The 20,564-nt window shown below is 36.2% G+C and overlaps 1 protein-coding gene and 1 pseudogene across 13 annotated transcripts in view; one reads left to right on the top strand and one right to left on the bottom strand.

Annotated features, from left to right (window-relative positions):
- Positions 1 to 20,564, top strand: part of ERC1 (ELKS/RAB6-interacting/CAST family member 1) — a 515,425-nt gene that overhangs the window by 430,624 nt on the left and 64,237 nt on the right. For 9 of the 13 annotated variants that reach the window (XM_023256613.2, XM_023256607.2, XM_023256611.2 and 6 more), the window contains one exon: positions 122 to 220. In XM_023256613.2, coding sequence (XP_023112381.1) covers positions 122 to 220 — 99 coding nt within the window. Of the gene's footprint in view, positions 1 to 121; positions 221 to 1,708; positions 1,776 to 20,564 lie in introns of all 13 variants that reach the window. The other 4 variants (XM_023256617.2, XM_023256616.2, XM_023256614.2 and 1 more) reach the window with 1 other exon arrangement.
- On the bottom strand, positions 18,504 to 18,855 carry LOC123386508 (annotated as a pseudogene).

Below are 20,564 nucleotides of genomic sequence, written 5' to 3'. Positions count from 1 at the left end.
TTAACCGACTAAGCAACCCAGGCACCCCTGTTTCTTATGACATTCTTAAGGTACTTGTTACTTTTCAGTGTATCATAGAAATTTTTATTTCATTTTAACTTCATGAACCATTTCTTCTTAGACACAAAATAGAATGAAGCTAATGGCGGACAACTATGAGGATGACCGCTTCATGTCCTCCCGTTCCAATCAAACCAATCACAAGCCCTCCCCAGACCAGGTAAGACTGCTCTTGAATGTTTTATAGAAACAAATGCGCTTTTATTTCCTTATATTTTATACCAGCATGTTACAAATTCCAGAATATAAGTTAGAAAAATAAAATTAAATCATCAGTTTCTGATATCTCCTTCACTCATGTTTTTAAACACAGATTCAGTTTTTGTATAGGAAGGTGGTGGTGGGTGATTCTGAATATTTTAAGAGGAGATACTTGAAAGTTTGAGGACTATAAAAAATCGTTGAATTGGGTTGAGAAAAAAGATTAATCTCACAGATATATACTAATTTGTAAATGTCCTACTTTTCTTATTAAAACAATGCCTTATAAAAAAAACTCTTTTGAGTTCAATAAGGCACAACTCTGTTTAGAGATAACTATTGTTTAATTGCAAATTTTAAAATCTCTAATCATCACCCATTATAAAGAGTGAAAATTTCTTCTCTCTCATTTCCTTGGTTGATCCCTCCAGTATTTGTCATTCTTAAGGAAAATTATTGCCTTCAGCTTCTCATCAATGCAAAAGGGGCATTGATGAGTCTAAAGGGAGCCATATTCAACTCCAGTCTTTTGGAAGAACTGAACTCTCCCAAGATCTTGAAAATGATGGATGGGAGAGAGTGGTGAACAGATTACCTCATATCCCATTGCCAAAAATCAGATTTCAACATCTCCATCACACTCAATCTTAAAATGTATAGCTGAAGGAAAAAAATAATAATAATAGTTAAGTAATTACATCCATATGACTAAAAAGTCAAGGGAAACTCCCCCACTAAACATCTCCACTGAATGATAGCCATGGCATTGTCTTAGAAGAAGAAATATTGCAGATGAAAGCAGCAATAATATCCAAATTGCAATTTTTTTTGTAAGATACAGAAGGCAGAGTCATAGTTTGATGACATTTACTAAACCAGTTTAGGCAAGCCTTATGTTTTAGAGGGAAAACAATACCAATCTTAATGTAGGCAGAATGGAGAACTGTCTGTCTGAGGTCAGCAGTCTTTCTTTGCCAAGAAATACTTTTGCTATCTCTGCCTGTTCTTGATACCCAGAATTAAATTTATGCCAGTGCATATAAGATGAGTATTAGATTCTTTCCTTGAAATAGGTTTTGATAATGTATAAATACAAGAATTGGATGCCTGGGAGTAGTGGTAGGCAAACAGAAATGGGGAAAGTTTGAAGAAAAGGCAAAAATAAAGAAAAGCCTTCAACCTGATAATGTTGCCCAGATCTTGCTCTGAAATGGAGACAGTATCCTGGAAAGGTAGGAAGAGTAGAAGTGTAACAACAAACTAATTACTAATTTGAGTAGGTTAGGGAATTTAGGGAATTAGAATCTAATATAAGAAGAGTCAAGAATTTAGAGACCATTTTCTTCTACTACATTATGCTTATGTCTTTGTTTTAAATACTAACCAACTCTTTTTCATTCCCATGCTGCTCTGGGACATTGTTCCCTTTGTCAACTCTCTCCCCTAGGATGAGGAGGAGGGTATATGGGCATAGCCAATCAGATGCTCTTAGTTCAGCCATTTTGTTCAGAACGGTGAGAAACACCTTTCCTTAACTATAGAAATGTTTTCTGTTTGTTTGCTTTCATTTTTTTTTTTTACACAATCATTCTCACATCTTGTTTCTTTGTAATTCATGAAATTGTTTGGTGTGCTTTCTGTGTTCTCATTTTCACATGACTCCTGTGTGTATTGCTATGCTTCTGACATAGTGCGGTTGGGTTTTGTGGCTTTTTTTTTCTTGTGTGTTAATAGTCACCTTTATAATTTCTTTATGTACATTTTTGGGAGAACTTCCAGGGCATATAAATAAATTTCTCCTTTTGTGATTTTATTAATAAACTACCTTATCTAGTGTGATTCAGCAGTGTCCTGGTAAGGTTCATAGTGACTTACATCAAACTGGAAGTAGAAAGTTGTTCAAATATTCTGCCAGTAGGTTTGGGATATACTTTTTATGATAATTAATTATAAATATATGTCTTTAAAAAAATTGTGCTGTGAACTAAAACTTTTTGTTTCTATCTGTAGAAGGATGCTCTGAATTCCCAGGGTCAGTGGTTCTTACAGAGTGCCTACATCCCCTAGGGCTTTGACATTACTCTCAAACTGTCCTTTAAGAAGTAAAGAAGTAAAGGAAGACCTTTTAAAAAATCGGTCTAAAGAATTCTTTCCCTCTCTTTTATGGATTGCTGCTGTGTTAAACAGTTGCCAGGACACTGTCTAGATTCTCCTTTCCAGGCCAATTGGCTGGAAAACACAGTCCAGCTGTGGCAGTATCTCCCTTTGATCTGATGCCCTGGAGGTTTGACTAAGGAAATCCTTTTCTTAGAAAAAAAAATAATTACAATTAATAAGTTCACACATATTGGTGGCCTTGCACTCCCTGGATTCACTGCCCTTGCTTATTGGTGATCTCACTCTTTTGGAGTCAGTTCTCCCTGAAAATTCTGTGTCTTAGTGTTATACTTCTTAAAATGATGAGAACATGTGTAGACCTCTCACTAGCAAACACAGCCAAGAAGGATGATGAGGTAAGTTGTGGAAAGGGGCATATACTGTAAAGATGGGAAGCTTTCCAAATGACTTTATCCTGAGGGTGTAAAAGGCGAAATGTATACCAGCCAAAAACCTCTTTCAGTTAGAGTGTTGCATGCCAGACAAAGCTAAAGCTGAGAAAATTAGTGTGCTAATTCTCTTTATCTACACTACCCCCTGTAAGGGTAGCTATTTGTCATCGTGAAGGATGTGGGGGCCATACGGTAGTTGAATACAGTTTACCAGTCCCCTCCTTCTAAATGAACCTGCCATGTCTATTTTGGCAGAACATAGGAGCCTCTTGGCATGCCTTAGCAGGAAGCACGTACCTGATGTATATGAATAGGATTGTATTGATTGTATACCCTTTTTCTAGCCAATCAGAAGAAACAAGTTAGTGGTACAGGAAGAAGGCCCATATATAACTTCAGGAGACTGAAAAATGAACAAACCTTCACGTACACTTGTTCCTAAAGTCTCCACCGTATTTTCTCTACTTCCCTAGTAGAATAACTCCTACAGAGAGTTGAAATGCTATTAATTTTTTTTCCAAATAAAAGTTTCCTTTTTCCAAATAAGTTTATTCCAAAAGTTTATTTTTTCCAAATAAAAGTACAGCTTACTGCACTAAAATGTTAACTACCATTGGTTTAACACAGTGGAGTTGTAATTAGCTGGTCTTAAGTGGAGTTCCTATGATACAGTACTTCCAATTTTCTAAAATGTGCTATAAATGTCATATTATCATAAGGGTTTCATAAGAAATGCGTGAGTGACTGCAGATGTAATGACTTGACCTCCAGTTTTCCTCACTTGTTTTCTTGCAGAGAAGTTTTTCCTAACAAAACTTTAAACTTCTGAAATTGATGATTTACCTTGTAAAACTTAAGAATATAAATAATACTTTACATCTCAAACCTTTTGTAAAACACAGTACATATCAACAGCAAAACCTAGGTCTTACTAGATATAATCAATACTCAGGAAGAGAATCATAGAAGTACGGAGCTGAGAGGGGTCTCGGTAATTTCATAAGAAGTGGCAGAACATGATGGTTAAGACTCTAGGCTTTGGAGCAGAATGTCTCTGGTGAAATCTTAACACCACCACATATTTAACTTGTGACTTCGGACAAGATACTTTATCTCCCCGCAGTTCAATTTCTTCATCTTTCAAATGGGTGTTGTTGTGAGAAGCAGATGAGTTGTGAGAGGCATAAACTTTGTGGAGTCAGACAGCACTGCTTTGCATCTAGACTCCTCCACCTTCGTCGTGGCCTGGGGAAATTAACTCAGTTTTTTGTAAAACTGGGTTTATTAATGGACTACTTTGTAGGGTTGTTGGACAGATTAATAAGTTAATGTATGTAAAATGAATTGAACAGTGTCTTCCACCATGTACTCTGCTTATATTATTATATTTGTTGTTGCTGCTGTCATCATTAACTTGAATCCACCTCCAGGAAGTAGTCAGCATTCAGTAAGTGTCAGTTACCATTTTTATTAATATCTATTCCAGTGCCCTCATTTTATATTGTAAGGGTGCTAAAAAAAAAAAAAAAAAAGATTTAGATACGCCTTTAAAGCCCCCAGGCATTTCTGTGGTATGGAAAGAGGAACTAGTAGCTGACAGTGAAAGAGATAATCTAAGACATATTGATGATTATATCTCCCTTTTTGTCACCAAAAGTTTAATCTCTTGTATGCTGAGGAATTTTTTTCCCTCGAGAAAACACCTTGAATTTTTCTATAAAAGAGATTTATTCATTGAAACTTTCTTTGAAAGAGTTTACTGTCAAGAAACCCTCCTCAGACACACAGAATAATGCAAGTGTTACCTCCAGTTAGAAAGCATGAAAGTCCCAGGGCACCTGCGTGGCTCAGTCAGTTAAGGGTCCAATTTCAGCTCAAGTCATGATCTCGTGGTTCGTGAGTTTGAGCCCTGTGTCAGGCTCAGTGCTGACAGCTCCGAGCCTGGAGCCTGTTTTGGATTCTGTGTCTCCCTCTCTCTCTACCCCTACCCCACTCATGCTCTGTCTCTCTCTCCTTCAGAAGTAAGTAAACATTTTTTTAAAAAATGTATTTAAAAAGAAAGCATGAGAGTCCCTTCTCTCTCCCCTCAGCCTATAGGAAATCCATGTGAAATGTGTTCCCACTATTTTCCATCCCTTTAATTTGTGTTTTCTTCTTTCTTGTTTTTCCCTTACAGTAGAAAGTAGTCCCCATGGGCGCAGGGACTTCAATATGTTTACTTTTCTATTTCTATCATCTTGGGGCACCTGGGTGGCTCAGTCGGTTGGTTAAGTGTCTGACTTCAGCTCAGGTCATGATCTCACGGTTTGTGAGTTTGAGCCCCGCATCTGGCTCTGTACTGACAGCTCAGAGCCTGGAGCCCACTTCAGATTCTGTGTCTCCCCCTCTCTCTGCCCCTCCCATGCTCATGCTCTGTCTCTCTCTGTCTCTCAATAATAAATAAGCGTTAAAAAAAATGTATATTTCTATCATCTAGAGTAATGCCTAGTATATAGTAGGCCCTCAGTAAGTTTATATTAAATTAATTAACTTTTGAATTCATGAAATCCAGAGAAGAAACAGTAAAGTTTACACTGAAACCAAGAGCATACAATTAGCTGTTAGCTTTAATGTCAGCATTACCAGTACAAGAAAGGGAAGTTTTGAAAAGGAAGATAGGAAAAGTGTCTAGAAACAAAAGACCTGTACAGAGAAATGTTAAGAATTTAAAGGAAAGCCATAATTAAGCCCTAGAATCAGGCTCCCATAATTTCATTCTAAATAAAAAAGAGTTGACTATAATTGAGAAATATTTTTTGTTGAAAACTGAACATCCTTCGGGTAGAAACTTTCCTCCTAGAACCTGTGACTCATAGCCATTAGAAAGAACCTGGAGCATAGTAGGTACCATGGCCATGTGCTCTTTGTATACTTCATTCCGTGGAAGCGCTTTATGTAAACTAGCAGCAGACGCCCTCAAATAAAGGATGTACTTGTCAAGAGACTTAGCATTTGGTCTTGGAATAAGACCATTCCATTGACTAAAATCTGAAAATGAGTTGCCTGACTATTCGATCAGCACTATAGCATCTCAAAACATGTTTTGGACCAGTATGTTATGAAACTTTTCTTTCTTAGAGATATCACTGTTAAGACAAACTTTTAATACAAATGTTTAATTTTTTTTTAATGTTTATTTTTGAGAGAGAGAGAGAGTGACAGCAGTGAGGGAGGGGTAGAGAGAGAGGGAGACACAGAATCCAAAGCAGGCTCCAGGCTCCAGCTATCAGCACAGAGCCCGACGTGGGGCTAGAATCCACAAACTGGGAGATCATGACCTGAGCCAAAGTTGGATGCTTAACTGACTGAGCCACCCAGGCACCCCATTTTTTTTAATGTTTATTTTTTATTTTTGAAAGAAAGAGAGTGCAAAGGGGAAGGGGCAGAGAGAGGGAGACATAGAATCTGAAACAGGATCCAGGCTCTGAGCTGTCAGCACAGAGCCTGACATGGGGCTCGAACTCATGAACTGCGAGATCAAGACCTAAGTCAAAGTCAGACACTTACTTAACTGACTGAGCTACCAAAGGTGCCCCCAGAAGTTTTTTATTTTAATGAAGTTGAACTTTTCAATTATTTCTTTTATGGATCGTGCCTTTCGTGACTAAAAAGTCATCGTCATACCCAAGATCACCTAGGTTTTGTCCTATATTATCTTCTAGGAATGTTATAGCTTTGCATTTTACATTTAGGTCTATGATCCATTTTGAACTGATTTTTTGAAAAGTGTAAAGTTTGTGCTTAGACTGATCTTTTTGCATGTGGATGTCCAGTTCTAGCATCATTTTTTGAAAAGGCTGTGTTTGTTCCATTTTATTGCCTATACTGTTTTGCCAAAGATCAGGTGACTCTAGGTATGTGGGTCTGTTTCTGGGCTCTCTGTTCTTTCCCACTGATTTATTTGCTGGTTCTTTTGTCGATATTATATTATCTTTATTACTGTAGCTTTATAGTAAGGCTTGAAGTCAGGTAGTGTCAGATCTCCAACTTTGTTTTCTCCTTCAAAATTATGTTGACTATTCTGTATCTTTTGGCACTCCATATGAACTTCAGAATCAGTTTTCTGTTTTCCACAAAATAACTTGCTGGGATTTTGATTGGGATTGCATTGAATCTAGAGATCAGGTTGGAAAGAACTGACATCTTGACAATACTGGGTCTTCCTATCCATGAACCTGGACTGTCTCTCCATGTTTAATTTTTTCATTGATTTCATTCATCAGAATTTTGTAATTTTCTTCATATAGATCTTGTACATATTTTGTTAGATTTATACTTAAGTATTTCATTTGGGGGGATGCTATGTAAATGGCGTTGTGTTTTTTATTTCAAATTCCACTTGTTCATTGTTGGTATATCAGAAATCAATTGATTTTATATTAACCTTATACCCTACAACCTTATTATTGTAATTGTTAGGGTCAGGCGTAAGGCAGGGTAAAGATAGGAGTCAGAGGCTAGAAAATTTTAGCAGTCAAAGGCTTTATTTGGGAACTAAGGTCTCGGGCGAGGTTCAGTGACTCAGGGAGAGAGAGAGGAGTCAGGGAAGTCGCACCCAGGTGTGGTGGGGTGGGGTTTTTAAGCTGCAGCGGCTCGGGGTTTAGGTCTGGGTGGGCCTTTTTAGCGTCAGGTGGTGCTGTTGCTTGGTGATTGGTTGACCTCCAATTCGTTCTGGCAGCTACTAGGGGCTTTTCCTTGGGTTGCACTGGCAAGATGGCTGTCCCCTCTACTGTGGTTCCAAGGACATCCTAACAGTAATTAATTGCTTATTAGTTCCAGGAGTTTTTTTTATTGTTCTTCAGTCATTTGGATTTTCTACTAGACAATAATGTCATCTCTGAATAGAGACAGTTTTATTTCTTCCTTCCCAATCTGTGTGTCTTTTATTTCCTTTTTTTTTTTTTTTTTTTTTTTTTTGTCTTATTGCATTAACTAGAACTTCTAGTACAATATTGGAAAGAAGTGGTGCAGGGACCATCCTTGTATATACCTGATCTTAGTGGGAAAGCCTCAAATTTCCCACCATTATGTATGATGTTAGCTTTATATATATTTTTTGTAGACATTCTTTATCAAGTTGAGGAAGTTCCCCCCTCTATTCCCAGTTTACTATTATCATGAATTGGTGTTGGATTTTGTCAGGTGTTTTGTCTACATCTATTAATACAATTATGTGATTTTCCTTCTTTTGCCTGCTGATGATCATGATGGCTTACACTAATTGATTTTCAAATGTTGAACCAGCCTTGTATACCTGGGATAAATTTTACTTGGTCTTGGTGTATAATTTTTTTTTTTTTAATGCATTGTTGGATTCAGTTGCAAATATTTTGTTGAGGTCTTTTGCATCTATGTAAATGAGAGATACTGGTCTGTAGTTTTCTGTTCTTCTGATGTCTTTGCCTGGTTTTGGTATTAGGGTAATGCTGGCCTCATAGAGTGAGTTAGGAAGTATTCCCTCTGCTTCTGTCCTCTGAAAGGGATTGTAGAGAATTGATATAATTTCTTCCATTTAAGGAAAATGGGTAAAATTTATCAGTTAACCCCTCTGATGTAACTACTTTCTTAGATGTTTACCTTAATCTTTATAATAATATATCTTACAGTTAGATTACAAATGCATTTTCCTTAAAAAATTATAAGTCCTAGATAAATTTCTTTATGTAGATACAATATTCCTTGCTTGCTTTAAATATCGCTAACATGTATTAGAGAAAGACTCCAAAATTATAAGGTCTTTTTAAACCTGGCACTCACATCCTGTTATTTTATTTAGTCATCTCCATGTTTAAAGAAGAGTCCTATTCTTGGGGGGAAATTTTGTCTTCTGTAAAATAAATTTCTGCATTGAAACTCATTTTTTTCAATTAATTTTCCGTATCAAAATGGAAGCTATGTTTTTAATCAGATTTTGTTCAAAGTAAAAAAAAATTTTTAGACAGAAGCAGTGAAGGAAGTGGGAAGTTGTTTAATGGGTTTAGAGTTTCAGTTTTGGAAGGTGAAAAATATAGAGGTTGGTTGCACACCAGTGTGAGTATACTTAACACTACTGAACTGTACACTTAAAAATGGTTAAATGGAAATTTTTATGTTATGTGTGTTTTACTACAGGTTTTTTGTTTTTTGTGGGGGGTTTTTGCCACAATTTAAACAACGTTTTTAGTGAAAAACAACTAATGGTGATCTTCTGGCAAAATGTATTCAAAATATGCACTATTATTTGAAACATTATATAAGTAAGACAGAGAGGCACCCTTCTTTCCCAGATAAATATCTTAAAGTTTTGAAATGGAAAAGGACTGCCTTTGAGCTTTTGTTTAGCTTTTTGTTCTCTACTTGGGAACAGAGCTATTGATTTTAGTAGTTGATCTCTTAGCATATTAAAGAATTTGTACTGTTTGCGGGGCTTCCGTGAGTTGAACTACTTAGGATAGGAAGCTCCTCCAAAAGGATCATTTACATAATTTATTGTTTTTAAATATGTTCACGCTGGGGCTTACTTTAACAAAGGTACACAGCCCATACTTACTACCAAGACTTTATGTAGCCAACCTAGCAGCTACATGCTGAGTTTTTAAGTGAGTTGAAACACTAAGTAATTTTACCAACTTCAATTATATGGGATCTTTGCTTTTTTTTTTTTTTTCAACATCTTATTATGAAACTTTTCCAACATACAGGAAAGTTGAAAAAAATTGTGTCTTAAACCTAGAGTCTCTAAGATTTTGTTATGTTTACTTTATCACATCTTCCCATCTGTATGTCAACCGGTCTCATTTTTTCATGCATTTCAAAGTAAGAGACACTTGTATCCATCACCCCCTGCTTATTAATTAAAATTCAAAATTTTATGAATTTTTATGAAAATTTTATGAAAATTCAAAAATTTATGGTTTCTTTTTTTATTAGTGAAATGCACCAATCTTAAGCTATGCTATTCTATGAGTTTTGTGTGACCTAAACTCCTATTAAGATACAGAAAGGGGTTAGCAAATATTTTTTTAAGAGTTACATAGTAAATATTTAGGTTTCTGTAGCAGCTACTTAAGTCTACCACTGTAGCGAGAAAGCATTAGTGGACAATAAGTAATTAAATAAGAATGGTTCTGTTCCAATAAAACTTTATTTATGGTCATTGAGATTTGAATTTCATAGAATTTTTACATATCATGAAATAGTTTTCTCCAACCATTAAAAAGTGCAAAAATTATTCTTAGCCAACAGACATGCAAAAATAACGGCTGTCTGGATTTAGATCATTTGGTCATTGTTGCTTGCCAGGCCCTGATACAGAATATTAACATCTCCCAAGAAAATTTTCTCTCACCTCTTGTCGTTGCCCAGTCTGTACCTACGTACTCATACCTAGAAGCAAACACAGTTAATGTTTGTGTGTTTGCTTGACATAAATTAATTTGCCTGTTCTAGAACCACATATAAATGGTATCATACAGTCTGTCCTCTTGTGTAAGATTTATTTTACTCAGCATAATACATTTAAATTTCATTCATTTTTTTTGAGTAAGGACCTATATGTGAGACCTGAAACCATAAAAGTCCTTGAAGAGAGCACAGGTCTTTGACATCGAATGTACCAACATCATTTTAGATATGTCTCCTTAGACAAGGGAAATAAAAACAAAAATAAACTATTGGGACTACATCAAAATTAAAAGCTTCTTCACAGCAAAGAAACAACCAACAAAACTAAAAGACATCCTACTGAATGGGAGATGTTTGCAAATGACATATCTGATAAGGGGTATCCAAAAGATGTAAAGAACTTACACATAACTCAACACTAAAAAAATAAATAATCCAATTAAAAAATGGGCAAAAGACATGAACAGACATTTCTCCAAAGAAGACCTCCAGATGCCCCTCAGACACATGAAAAGATGCTCAACATCACTCATTATCAGGGAAATGCAAATCAAAACCACAATGAGATATCACTTCACACCTGTTAGAATAGGTAAAATCAAAATCTCAAGAAATAACAAGTGTTAGAAGGACGTGGGAAAAAAAGGAACCCTCATGCACTGTTGGTGGGAATACAAACTGGCGCACCCACAGTAAAAAACAATACAGAGGTTTTTCAAAAATTAAAAATAGAGCTACCCTACAATCCAGTAATCACACTCCTGGGTATTTAGCCAAAGAATACAAAACACTAATTCAAAGGGATTTATGTACCCCTGTGTTTAGTGCAACATTTGCAATATAGCCAAATTATGAAAGTAGCCCAAGTGTCCATCAACAGATGAATAGATAAAGAATATATGGTATATATATACAATAGAATATTATTCAGCCATAAAAAAATAATGAAATTTTATCATTTGCAGTACCATGGATGGATCTAGAGAGTATTATGCTAAGCTAAATAAGCCAGAGAAAGAAAAATACCATATGATTTCACTCATCTGTGGAATTGAAGAAACAAATGAATAAAGGGGGAAAAAAAAGAGACAAACCAAAAAACAGACCCTTAACTATAGAGAACACACTGGTAGTTACCAGCAGAGAGATGGGTGAGAGGATGGGTGATATAGGTGAAGATTAAGAGTACACTTATCATGATGAGCACTGACTAATGTATACAGTTTTTGAATCACTGTATTGTACACCTGAAACTATTACAACACTGTACATTAACTACACTAGAATAAAATAAAATAAAAAATAAAATCATTCATTTTTTTAATTGTAGATGTAGTTCATTTTTATTGCTTAGTTGTATTCCATTGTGTGGTGACTGATCACAGTTCATTTAGATCTCTTTCATGTCTGGCCTGTCTCCAGTTTGGGGCAATTATGGATAAAACTATTCTTAAACACATCTTTAGGTGGACAGATGCCTGTATTTCTTCAGGTAACTACCTACAAATGGACTTACCTTTGTTATTTGATAGGTATCTCTTGAGTTTTATAAGAAACTGCCACTTTTTCAAAGTGGTTATATCATATTTTTTGCTCCCACCAGCAACAAATGAGACTTCTGGTTGTTCCACATCCTTCTAAACATTTGATACTTTCCTTTTTTTTTTTTTTTTTTTATTTTGACCATTTTTATGGCTGTATACAGGTATTTCATTGTGGTTTTCATTTTAATTCTGTCACTGATTAGTGATGAGCACTTTGTCATGTGCTGACTGGCTATTTGCATGTTTTCCTTTCTGAAGCATCTGTTCACATTTTTATTTTTAATTGAATTTTTGTTTTATTAAGTTGTAAGCATTCTTTATATGGTTTAGATACCAGTCCTTTTTGAGATACATATCTTGCAAATATTTTCTCCTAGTCTGTGGCATGTGTGTTCAGTTTTTTAATGGTATTTTTTCATTATCAGGTCTTTAATTTACTGAAGTCTAATTTATCAGTTTCTAATGGTTATTGCTTTCTAGTTTCTAAGAAACTTTTGCCTAACACATAAGAGCTAAAATATTCTGGTTTTTTTTTCCTTTTTCCAGACACTTTATCATTTTGTGTCTACATTTAGTTCTGTAATCCACCTCTAGGTTTGATATATTTTGGTAAGGTAAGGGGTCAAGTTTCTTTTTTTTCCCCAAATGCATATCCAGTTGTTCTTAAATACTATTCTTTCTCTATAGAATTCCTGTGCACCTTTGTAAAAAAAATCAAAGATGTAAATATGTGTCTATGTTTGTGCCTCTTCTGTTTTATATTACCACGCTGCCTTAATTGCTTGCTATAGTTTCATAATATGTTAAAATCAGGTAGTGTAAGTCTTTCAAATTGTTAATCTTTTTTTTTTAAGTTTATTTATTCATTTTGAGAGAGCACAAGTGGGGAAGGGGCAGAGAGAGAGAGGAAGAGAGAGAATCTCAAGTAGGCTCCACACTGTCAGGGCAGAGTCCAATGCAGGGCTTGAACTCACAAACCATGAGGTCATGACCTGAGCCAAAATCAAGAGTTGGACACTTAACTGACTGAGTCACCCAGGTACCGCATCAAATTGTTAGTCTTTATTAAAGTTGTTATAGTTATTTCAGATTGTTTGCATTTTCATATAGATTTTAATCTGTCAGTTTCTATGACAAATCATGCAGGGAGGGTATTTAGATTGCATTGATTCTGTAAACTAGTTTGGGGATAGTTGACATTTTAACACTATTAAGTCTTTCAAACCATGAACATAGTATAGTTCTCCATTTAATTAGATCTTCTTTAACTTGTATCGACAATGTTTTATTTCAGTTGTTTGCTGCAAATATATAAAAATACAGTTGTTGTTTTTTATATTGAAATACCTTACAGTTTTGCTTACCTCACTTATCCTGGCAGTTTTATTATTATTTAGTTTAAAATATTTTCTCTTCTTCCTACAGATTTGCTAAAGTGTCTAATTGCAAATTGGGTCATATTTTTATTGATTTCCAGGTGAACCTCATTGTGATCAGAGAATATACTTTGTATTATTTTAATATTTTATATTTTCTGAGGCTTTCATTTTATGTCCCAGAATACAGTCCATGTTGATGAAAATACATGTGCTCCTGAAAGGAATGGTATTCTTTAGTTATTGCATATAGTGTTCTATAAATATCAGTTAGGTCCAGGTGGTTGATAAAATTGCTCACAAATTGCATGACTTTACCAAAAACTTATGAGATGGAGATGTCTATCAGTTGCTGAGAAAGAAATATTAAAATATTCAAGTATAATTGGAATTTTTGTATTTGTCCTTTGAATTCTTCGATTTTTGCTTCATATATTTTGACATTGTTATTATTTGCATACCCATTTATGATTGTACTCTTATTTATTTTTTTTTTTTTAATTTTTTTTTCAACGTTTTTATTTATTTTTGGGACAGAGAGAGACAGAGCATGAACGGGGGAGGGGCAGAGAGAGAGAGAGACACAGAATCGGAAACAGGCTCCAGGCTCGGAGCCATCAGCCCACAGCCCGACGCGGGGCTCGAACTCACAGACCGCGAGATCGTGACCTGGCTGAAGTCGGATGCTTAACCGACTGCGCCACCCAGGCGCCCCTGATTGTACTCTTATTAAACTATTCTTCTTGTCATTATGAAATATCCTTATTTCTAATAATACCCTTTGTCTTTAAATTATTAGTCTTAAACCAACAGGGAGCAATGTAAAGTGACAGTAGAGGTCACTTAAGTGTTGTCTGGCAAATTAACAGGCATTCAATGAATACTTCTTGAATATTGACTTTCTCCAGCTTTAATTTTTCTCAAGATTGCTTTTCTTCTTTTCTTTAATGTTTATTTATCTACTTTAGAGAGAGAGAGGGTCAGAGAGGGAAGGAGACAGAGAATCCCAAGCAGGCTCCTGTCTGTTGGCACAGAGCCCAACATGGGGCTAGAATTTACGAACTGAATCGTGAGATCATGACCTGAGCCAAAATCAAGAGTCGGATGCTTAACTGACTGAGCCACCTGGGCACCTCTCTCAAGATTATTTTTAGATAGGGGCGCCTGGGTGGCTCAGTCAGTTAAGCGTCTGACTTCAGCTTAGGTCATGATCTCACGGTCCATGAGTTCGAGCCCTGCATCAGGCTCTATGCTGACAGCTCAGAGCCTGGAGCTAGCTTTGGATTCTGTGTCTCCCTCTCTCTCTGCCCCTCCTCTACTCATGCTCTGCCTCTCAAAAATGAATAAATGTTAAAAAAAAAAAAAAGATTACTTTTAGATAATTCATGACCTTTTATGGGTCCTTAGAAATTTTAAGATTATTTATTCTATTTCTGTGAAAAATGTCATTGGTATTTAAATAAGGATTGCATTGAATCCATGGGTTAGATTGCTTTCTATAGTTTGGACATTTTAATAATATCAGTTCTTCCCGCCCTTGAGCATGGAATATCTTTCCATTTATTTGTGTCTTCTTTGATTTCTTTCATTAATGACTTACAGTATTCAGTATACAGGTCTTTTACCTTCTTAGTTAAATTTATTCCTAGGTATGTTATTCTTTTTTTTTTTTAACATTTATTTATTTTTGAGAGAGCACAAGTGGGGGAGGGGCAGAGACACACACACACTCTCTCTCACACACACACACACACACACACACACACACACACACACACACACAGAATCCAAAGCAGTCTCCAGGCTCTGAGTTGTCAGCGCAGGGCCCGACACAGGGCTTGAACCCACAAACTATGAGATCATGACCTGAGCCGAAGTTGGATGCTTAATCAACTGAGCCACCTAGGTGCCCCTCTTCTCGATGTAATTGTAGACAAGATTGTTTTCTTAATTTCTCTTTCTGATAGTTTATTATTAGTGTACAGAAACACAACAGGTTTTTGCGTATTGATTTTGTATCCTACAACTTTACAGAATTCATGTATTCTAACAATTTTTTGGCACAGTCTTTAGGGTGTTCTATACATAATATGTCATCTGCAAATAATAACAGTTTTACATCTTCCTTTTTGATTTGGTTGGCTTTTATATCTTTTTCTTGCCTAATTGCTTTGGCTAGGACTTCCAATACTAAAAAAAATGTGGTAAAAATAGACATTCTTTTTTTTTTAATGTTTATTTATTTTTGAGAGAGAGCGAGTGTGTGTGCAAGCTAGGAAGAGGCAGAGAGAGAGGGAGACAGAGGATCCGAAGCAGGCTCTGTGCTGACAACGCAGAGCCCAACACAGGGCTCGAGCTCACAAGCTGTGAGATCATGACCTGAGCTGAAGCCGGACGCTTAACCCACTGAGCCACCCAGGAGCCCTGGTAAAAATAGACATTCTTGTTTTGTCCTGATCTTACAGGAAGCGCTCTCAGCTTTTTGTTACTGAATATGTTAACTGTGGACTTGTCATATATGACCTTTATTATGTTGATGTGTGTTCCCTCTATACCCACTTAGTTGAGAGTTTATCACAAATGGATGTTTAATATGGTCAAATGCTTTTTCTGCCTCTATTGAGATGACTATCATCATTTTATCCTTCATTTTGTTAACAGTGTATTGCATTGACTGACTTGCAGGCGTTGAAGTATCCTTGTACCCCTGGAATAAATCCCACCAGATCCAAGATGCGATCCTTTTAATGTATTGTTGAATTCAGTTTGCTAATATTTTCTTGAGATTTGTGTGTGTGTGTGTGTGTGTGTGTGTGTGTGTGTGTGTGTGTCTATGTTCATCAGAGATATTGGCTTATAATTATTTTCTTTCTTGTGGCATTTCTGTTTTCTTCTAGTTTTGGTATCAGGGTAATACTGGCCTCATAAAATGAGTTTTCAAGAGTTTCCCTTCTTCTGTTTTTTGGGAGAGTTTGAGAAGAATTGCTGTTAATTCTTTAAATGTTTGGTAGAATGCACCAGTGAAACCATCTGGTCCCAGGCTTTTCTGTTTGGGGAGATTTTTGATGACTGATTCAATCTCCTTACTCAATATTGGTCTGTTTAGATTTTCTATTTCTTCATTATTCAAACTTGATAGGTTGTACGTTTATAGGAATGTATCCTTTTCTTCTAGGTTATCCAATTTGTTGGCATATAATTGTTCCTAGTAGTCTCTTATGAGCCTTTGTATTTCTGTGGTATCAGTTGTAACATCTCCTCCTTTATTTCTGATTTTATTTATTTAAATCCTCTCTCTTTTCTTCCTTGGAGAGTCTAGCTGTTGTTTGTCACTTCAAAACACCAGCTCTTAGTTTCATTGATCTTTTCTATTGTCTTTTTGGTTTCTATTTCCTTTATTTCTGCTCTGATCTTCAGCATTTCCTCCTTCTATTAACTTTGGCCTTTATTTGTCCTTTTTCTAGCCCCTTGAGGTGTAAAGTTAGATTGTTTATTTGAGATTTTTCTTGTCTTTTGAGGTAGGCATTTATCACTATGAACTTCCCTCTTAGATTGGTTTTAACATTTTAAAGAGAAATAAAGTAAACATTGAAGTAGTCCCCTGTGATTTTCTTTACTGGCCATCTGCTGAAACATTATGTCATGAGAAGAGCTGATGATATATATACTTCACAGGTCAACAGTAACTCACTAACCCATAGCCAGAGAAAATACCAGAATGGCTTGGGACCTCAAGAAGCTTTTATTTGAATCTTTAAAACCTAAGAAACTTTTCTTTTCTTTTCTTTCTGTTGAATTGGTTGTTAATCTCTTTTTAGCTTTGGAATAGCACTTTTCTGCTTAGACTAGAGGAAAATTAAGATTGTTTGCTGTCAGGAATTATTTCTTTCAAAGTGGTATTTCTCTTCTATAAAAGGGTACATGTATATAATTTTGTTAAGGCACTTATACTGAATTGTGTTTAATAGTTGGGAGTGAGAGTACTTTTTGGTATGTGATTTTGCTACTTGTCCTGTGGGGATAGTAATATTTTCCTGCAAGAGTGGATGCTTCCGCTTCTACTTCCTGCTGTCCTCTTTCCCCCAAACTTATAAGAGCCCTTGATAAACAGAGCAGAGAACCAAGCATTGTATACCAGTGTTCTCACCAGCCTCACCAGATCCTGACTCTTTTATTCAACTAAGAGAGGTGCCAGTCATCTATACCTGCTCAGCCTTATCTCACAGCAAAGAGTGAAACAAAAAGAATTTGTCACAAAAATAATCACTCCTCTGTGAACAAAGGTTCACATCATTCCTCCTTGATGTGTTTTGGCCTTTCCAGAATAACTGTGGGACAATGTTGATCTGTTTATATGACTTGGACAGAGCTGTTAGGTTTTTAGCACAACCTTTCAACTGCCAAAGTTGTTTTTTCTCTGACAGACTGACTGTTAGGATCAACTATCATTTTTCTGGCCCTTAGATATTAAATTCCTCAAACTTCAAATATGTCTTTTCTGTTTCACATGAATTATCCAAGAAAAATGTAGACAGCTGTTTGTATAATTAAAAAAACATTAAATGAAGGTCAGATATTTTAAGTAATTCATTAACCTCTTAGATCCTTAGTTTATTCATCTCTAAAATGAGTGTGATGATAACTGTCCTATTTCTCTTAAGGCAGTGTAGTGAGTGTGAAAGGTGTTTATAAGTCCATAAGCTGCTATGCAAATAGTAGGTGCACAGCCAGCATTCACTTCAGATAGCTTTTGTGTGGTATTTGAAGTGTAACACAGGCAGTCTTCATTTTTAGTTTTAGAACATTTTTTACAGATACATCAAAGGAATGCTGATGGGAAAAGGATATAGTTGTTTGACACCAAATCTCTGTATTTTAAACACCAACTTTCTGTATTTTTAGCGTTAGTCAACATTTTCTGAAGTCAATGTGCTTTGTGATAGCCTGCAGATACTCTCAGAATTCTAGAACCTTTGCTCTAGACTACAGTTTTTGCCAAATTCAGACTATAACTATGTTACACGCTTTGTGGACTGTAATAGTTGATATAGTAAGATAAAGTAATGCATGCTAGCTACAATATGAAAGCTCTATCAACATTATCATAGAAATAGAATACTGCTTTTATTTACTAACTGTAATCATTCCCCAGTTTTTTCACTGTTTTGTGTACCTTTGTACTTCTAAATTCAGCTTACCATTCTTTCTTCCTTCATGATTTAGAATGATTTGTGACTGAACCAGATTTTATCTTCAATGTTTTTCTTTTTCTTTCCTTTTTTTAAAGTATGATTTCCATTTTATTTGTTTTCCAGAGGATAGCTTTTCTTCAGACTTAAAAACTCACCTCCTTACATTGGCTTTGGCAGAGGTGATGGGGTAGCACCTGCAGATCTAAATCCCATTAGGGGGTGTTTGGTCCTTCTGGGCTTCACAAAAGTCATACCCTACTACCTTGCTACAAATGGCACAACTCCTGCAGTAATGTAGTTTCACTTAGAGCTTGAGAAGCATAAAGGTGTGAAAGACCCTTGCTTCAGAAATGTCCTGATAGCTATAGCCTCTGCTGTGTTTCAAACCATGAACGTTTTAATGGCCTAGTCCTTGGGCACACATCAGGCACAGTGGGTGCAATGAACAAGCTGCACATAATGTTGGCGGCCCTTTTTCTTCATGATAATTGTTTCTTCTTTCCATGGTCATCTTGGAAGCAAGCACCCAAGAGCTCCGCTTTTTCTCATGAAAACATTTTTCTGCTGTAGAGGTATTATAACTGTTGGGATTCCTTCAAGATGGCTGCCTCTGCTCTCCTTCTAAAAGCCCACTAGGGTATTTAGGCCCCCAGGAGCCACAACACACTGGTACTCCTGGTGAATTTATACATCTTCTTCCCGATTAGGATTTCTCTGATAACTGGTCACCAACCTAGAAGTATCTCAGAACTTCCCCCCTCCCTGGCCTTTCACTTTTTTTTTTTTTTTTTCCCTTAAAGCCTAGATGGTCTTCCAGAACTGGATGACCATGAAGATAGATAGAGGCATGCCCAGCCCCATTTCCCCATTCCAGCAGCAGACAGGAAAGGAATAGGTCTCACTGTATCTCCTAGATTTATATATACTCTCTTCTCTCTACTTGTCAGAATGCACACTTCTGTGCATAAATGACTGTGTGGGGACTTTCTTTGTGTGAGAACTAGGAGTCTTAAGGAAGGCAGATTGAGAAAAATTGGATTTGTAGTCAACACTAATCACTTAACTTCGAAAGGGAAAGAATTACCCATAATCCCACCACTCTGATGCAATCTCAGTTAACATTCTCTTGTCTCATAGTCCAGTGTTATTGTTTTTCTTAGGTATTTTCTTAGGTATTTCTTTCTTAGGTATTGTCATAACTGTGATACATGCACACTAGTGCACTTAAAAATTTCTACTTTCTGGGGTGCCTGGGTGGCTCAGTTGGTTAAGTGTCTGACTTTGGCTCAGGTCATGATCTTACGGTTTGTGAGTTCAAGCCCTGCGTGGGGCTCTGTACTGACAGCTCAGAGTCTGGAGCCTGTTTCAGATTCTATGTCTCCTTCTCTCTCTGCCACTCCCCTGCTCACACTCTGTCTCTCAAAAATAAATAAATGAAAAAAAAATTTTTTTAATTAAAAAAAGAAAAAAATTTCTACTTTCTTAAAAATGTACTATTATGGGGCACCTGGGTGGCTCAGTCGGTTAAGCGTCCGTCTTCGGCTCAGGTCATGATCTCGCGGTCCGTGGGTTTGAGCCCCGCATCGGGCTCTGTGCTGACAGCTCAGAGCCTGGAGCCTGTTTCAGATTCTGTGTCTCCCTCTTTCTTTGACCCTCCCCTGTTCATGCTCTCTCTCTGTCTCAAAAATAAATGTTAAAAAAAAATTTTTTTTTAATGTACTATTATATCCCACCTATGAAACTGACAAAATATTTTTTCTTTTGTGTCCTTTATAAGGCAGTTATATTATTTTTATGGCCTTTTACCTTGGTGGTAAAGGGTGTTTGTCTTTAGACCTAATTTGAATGCTGCTCAGTAGCTATGTAATTTCCCACAAATCACTTAACCTCTTCTCTAAGTGTTCCTCATTTGTTAAATGGCAATAATAAAACCTGCAGCAAAGGCTGTTGTGCAGATTAAATATAATAAGGTATTTAGTGCACTTAACCCTTTGCCTGGCAGTAGGAAGTGCTAAATAAATGACAGTAGCAAAGACATTCTTAGTGGCTGTGATACAACCCTGGAATATTTATGAGATCCATTGATGCTACTATTTATTTTATAGATTTTTCCTGCCTCCTAATAGAGTAACATTACTTTTTTTTTTTAATTTTTTTTTTAATGTTTATTTATTTTTGAGACAGAGAGAGACAGAGCATGAACAGGGGAGGAGCAGAGAG

The sequence above is a fragment of the Felis catus genome, chromosome B4, assembly GCF_018350175.1.
Source record: "Felis catus isolate Fca126 chromosome B4, F.catus_Fca126_mat1.0, whole genome shotgun sequence".
NCBI classification, from domain to species: domain Eukaryota; kingdom Metazoa; phylum Chordata; class Mammalia; order Carnivora; family Felidae; genus Felis; species Felis catus.
This window is presented reverse-complemented; position numbering and strand designations above follow the sequence as displayed.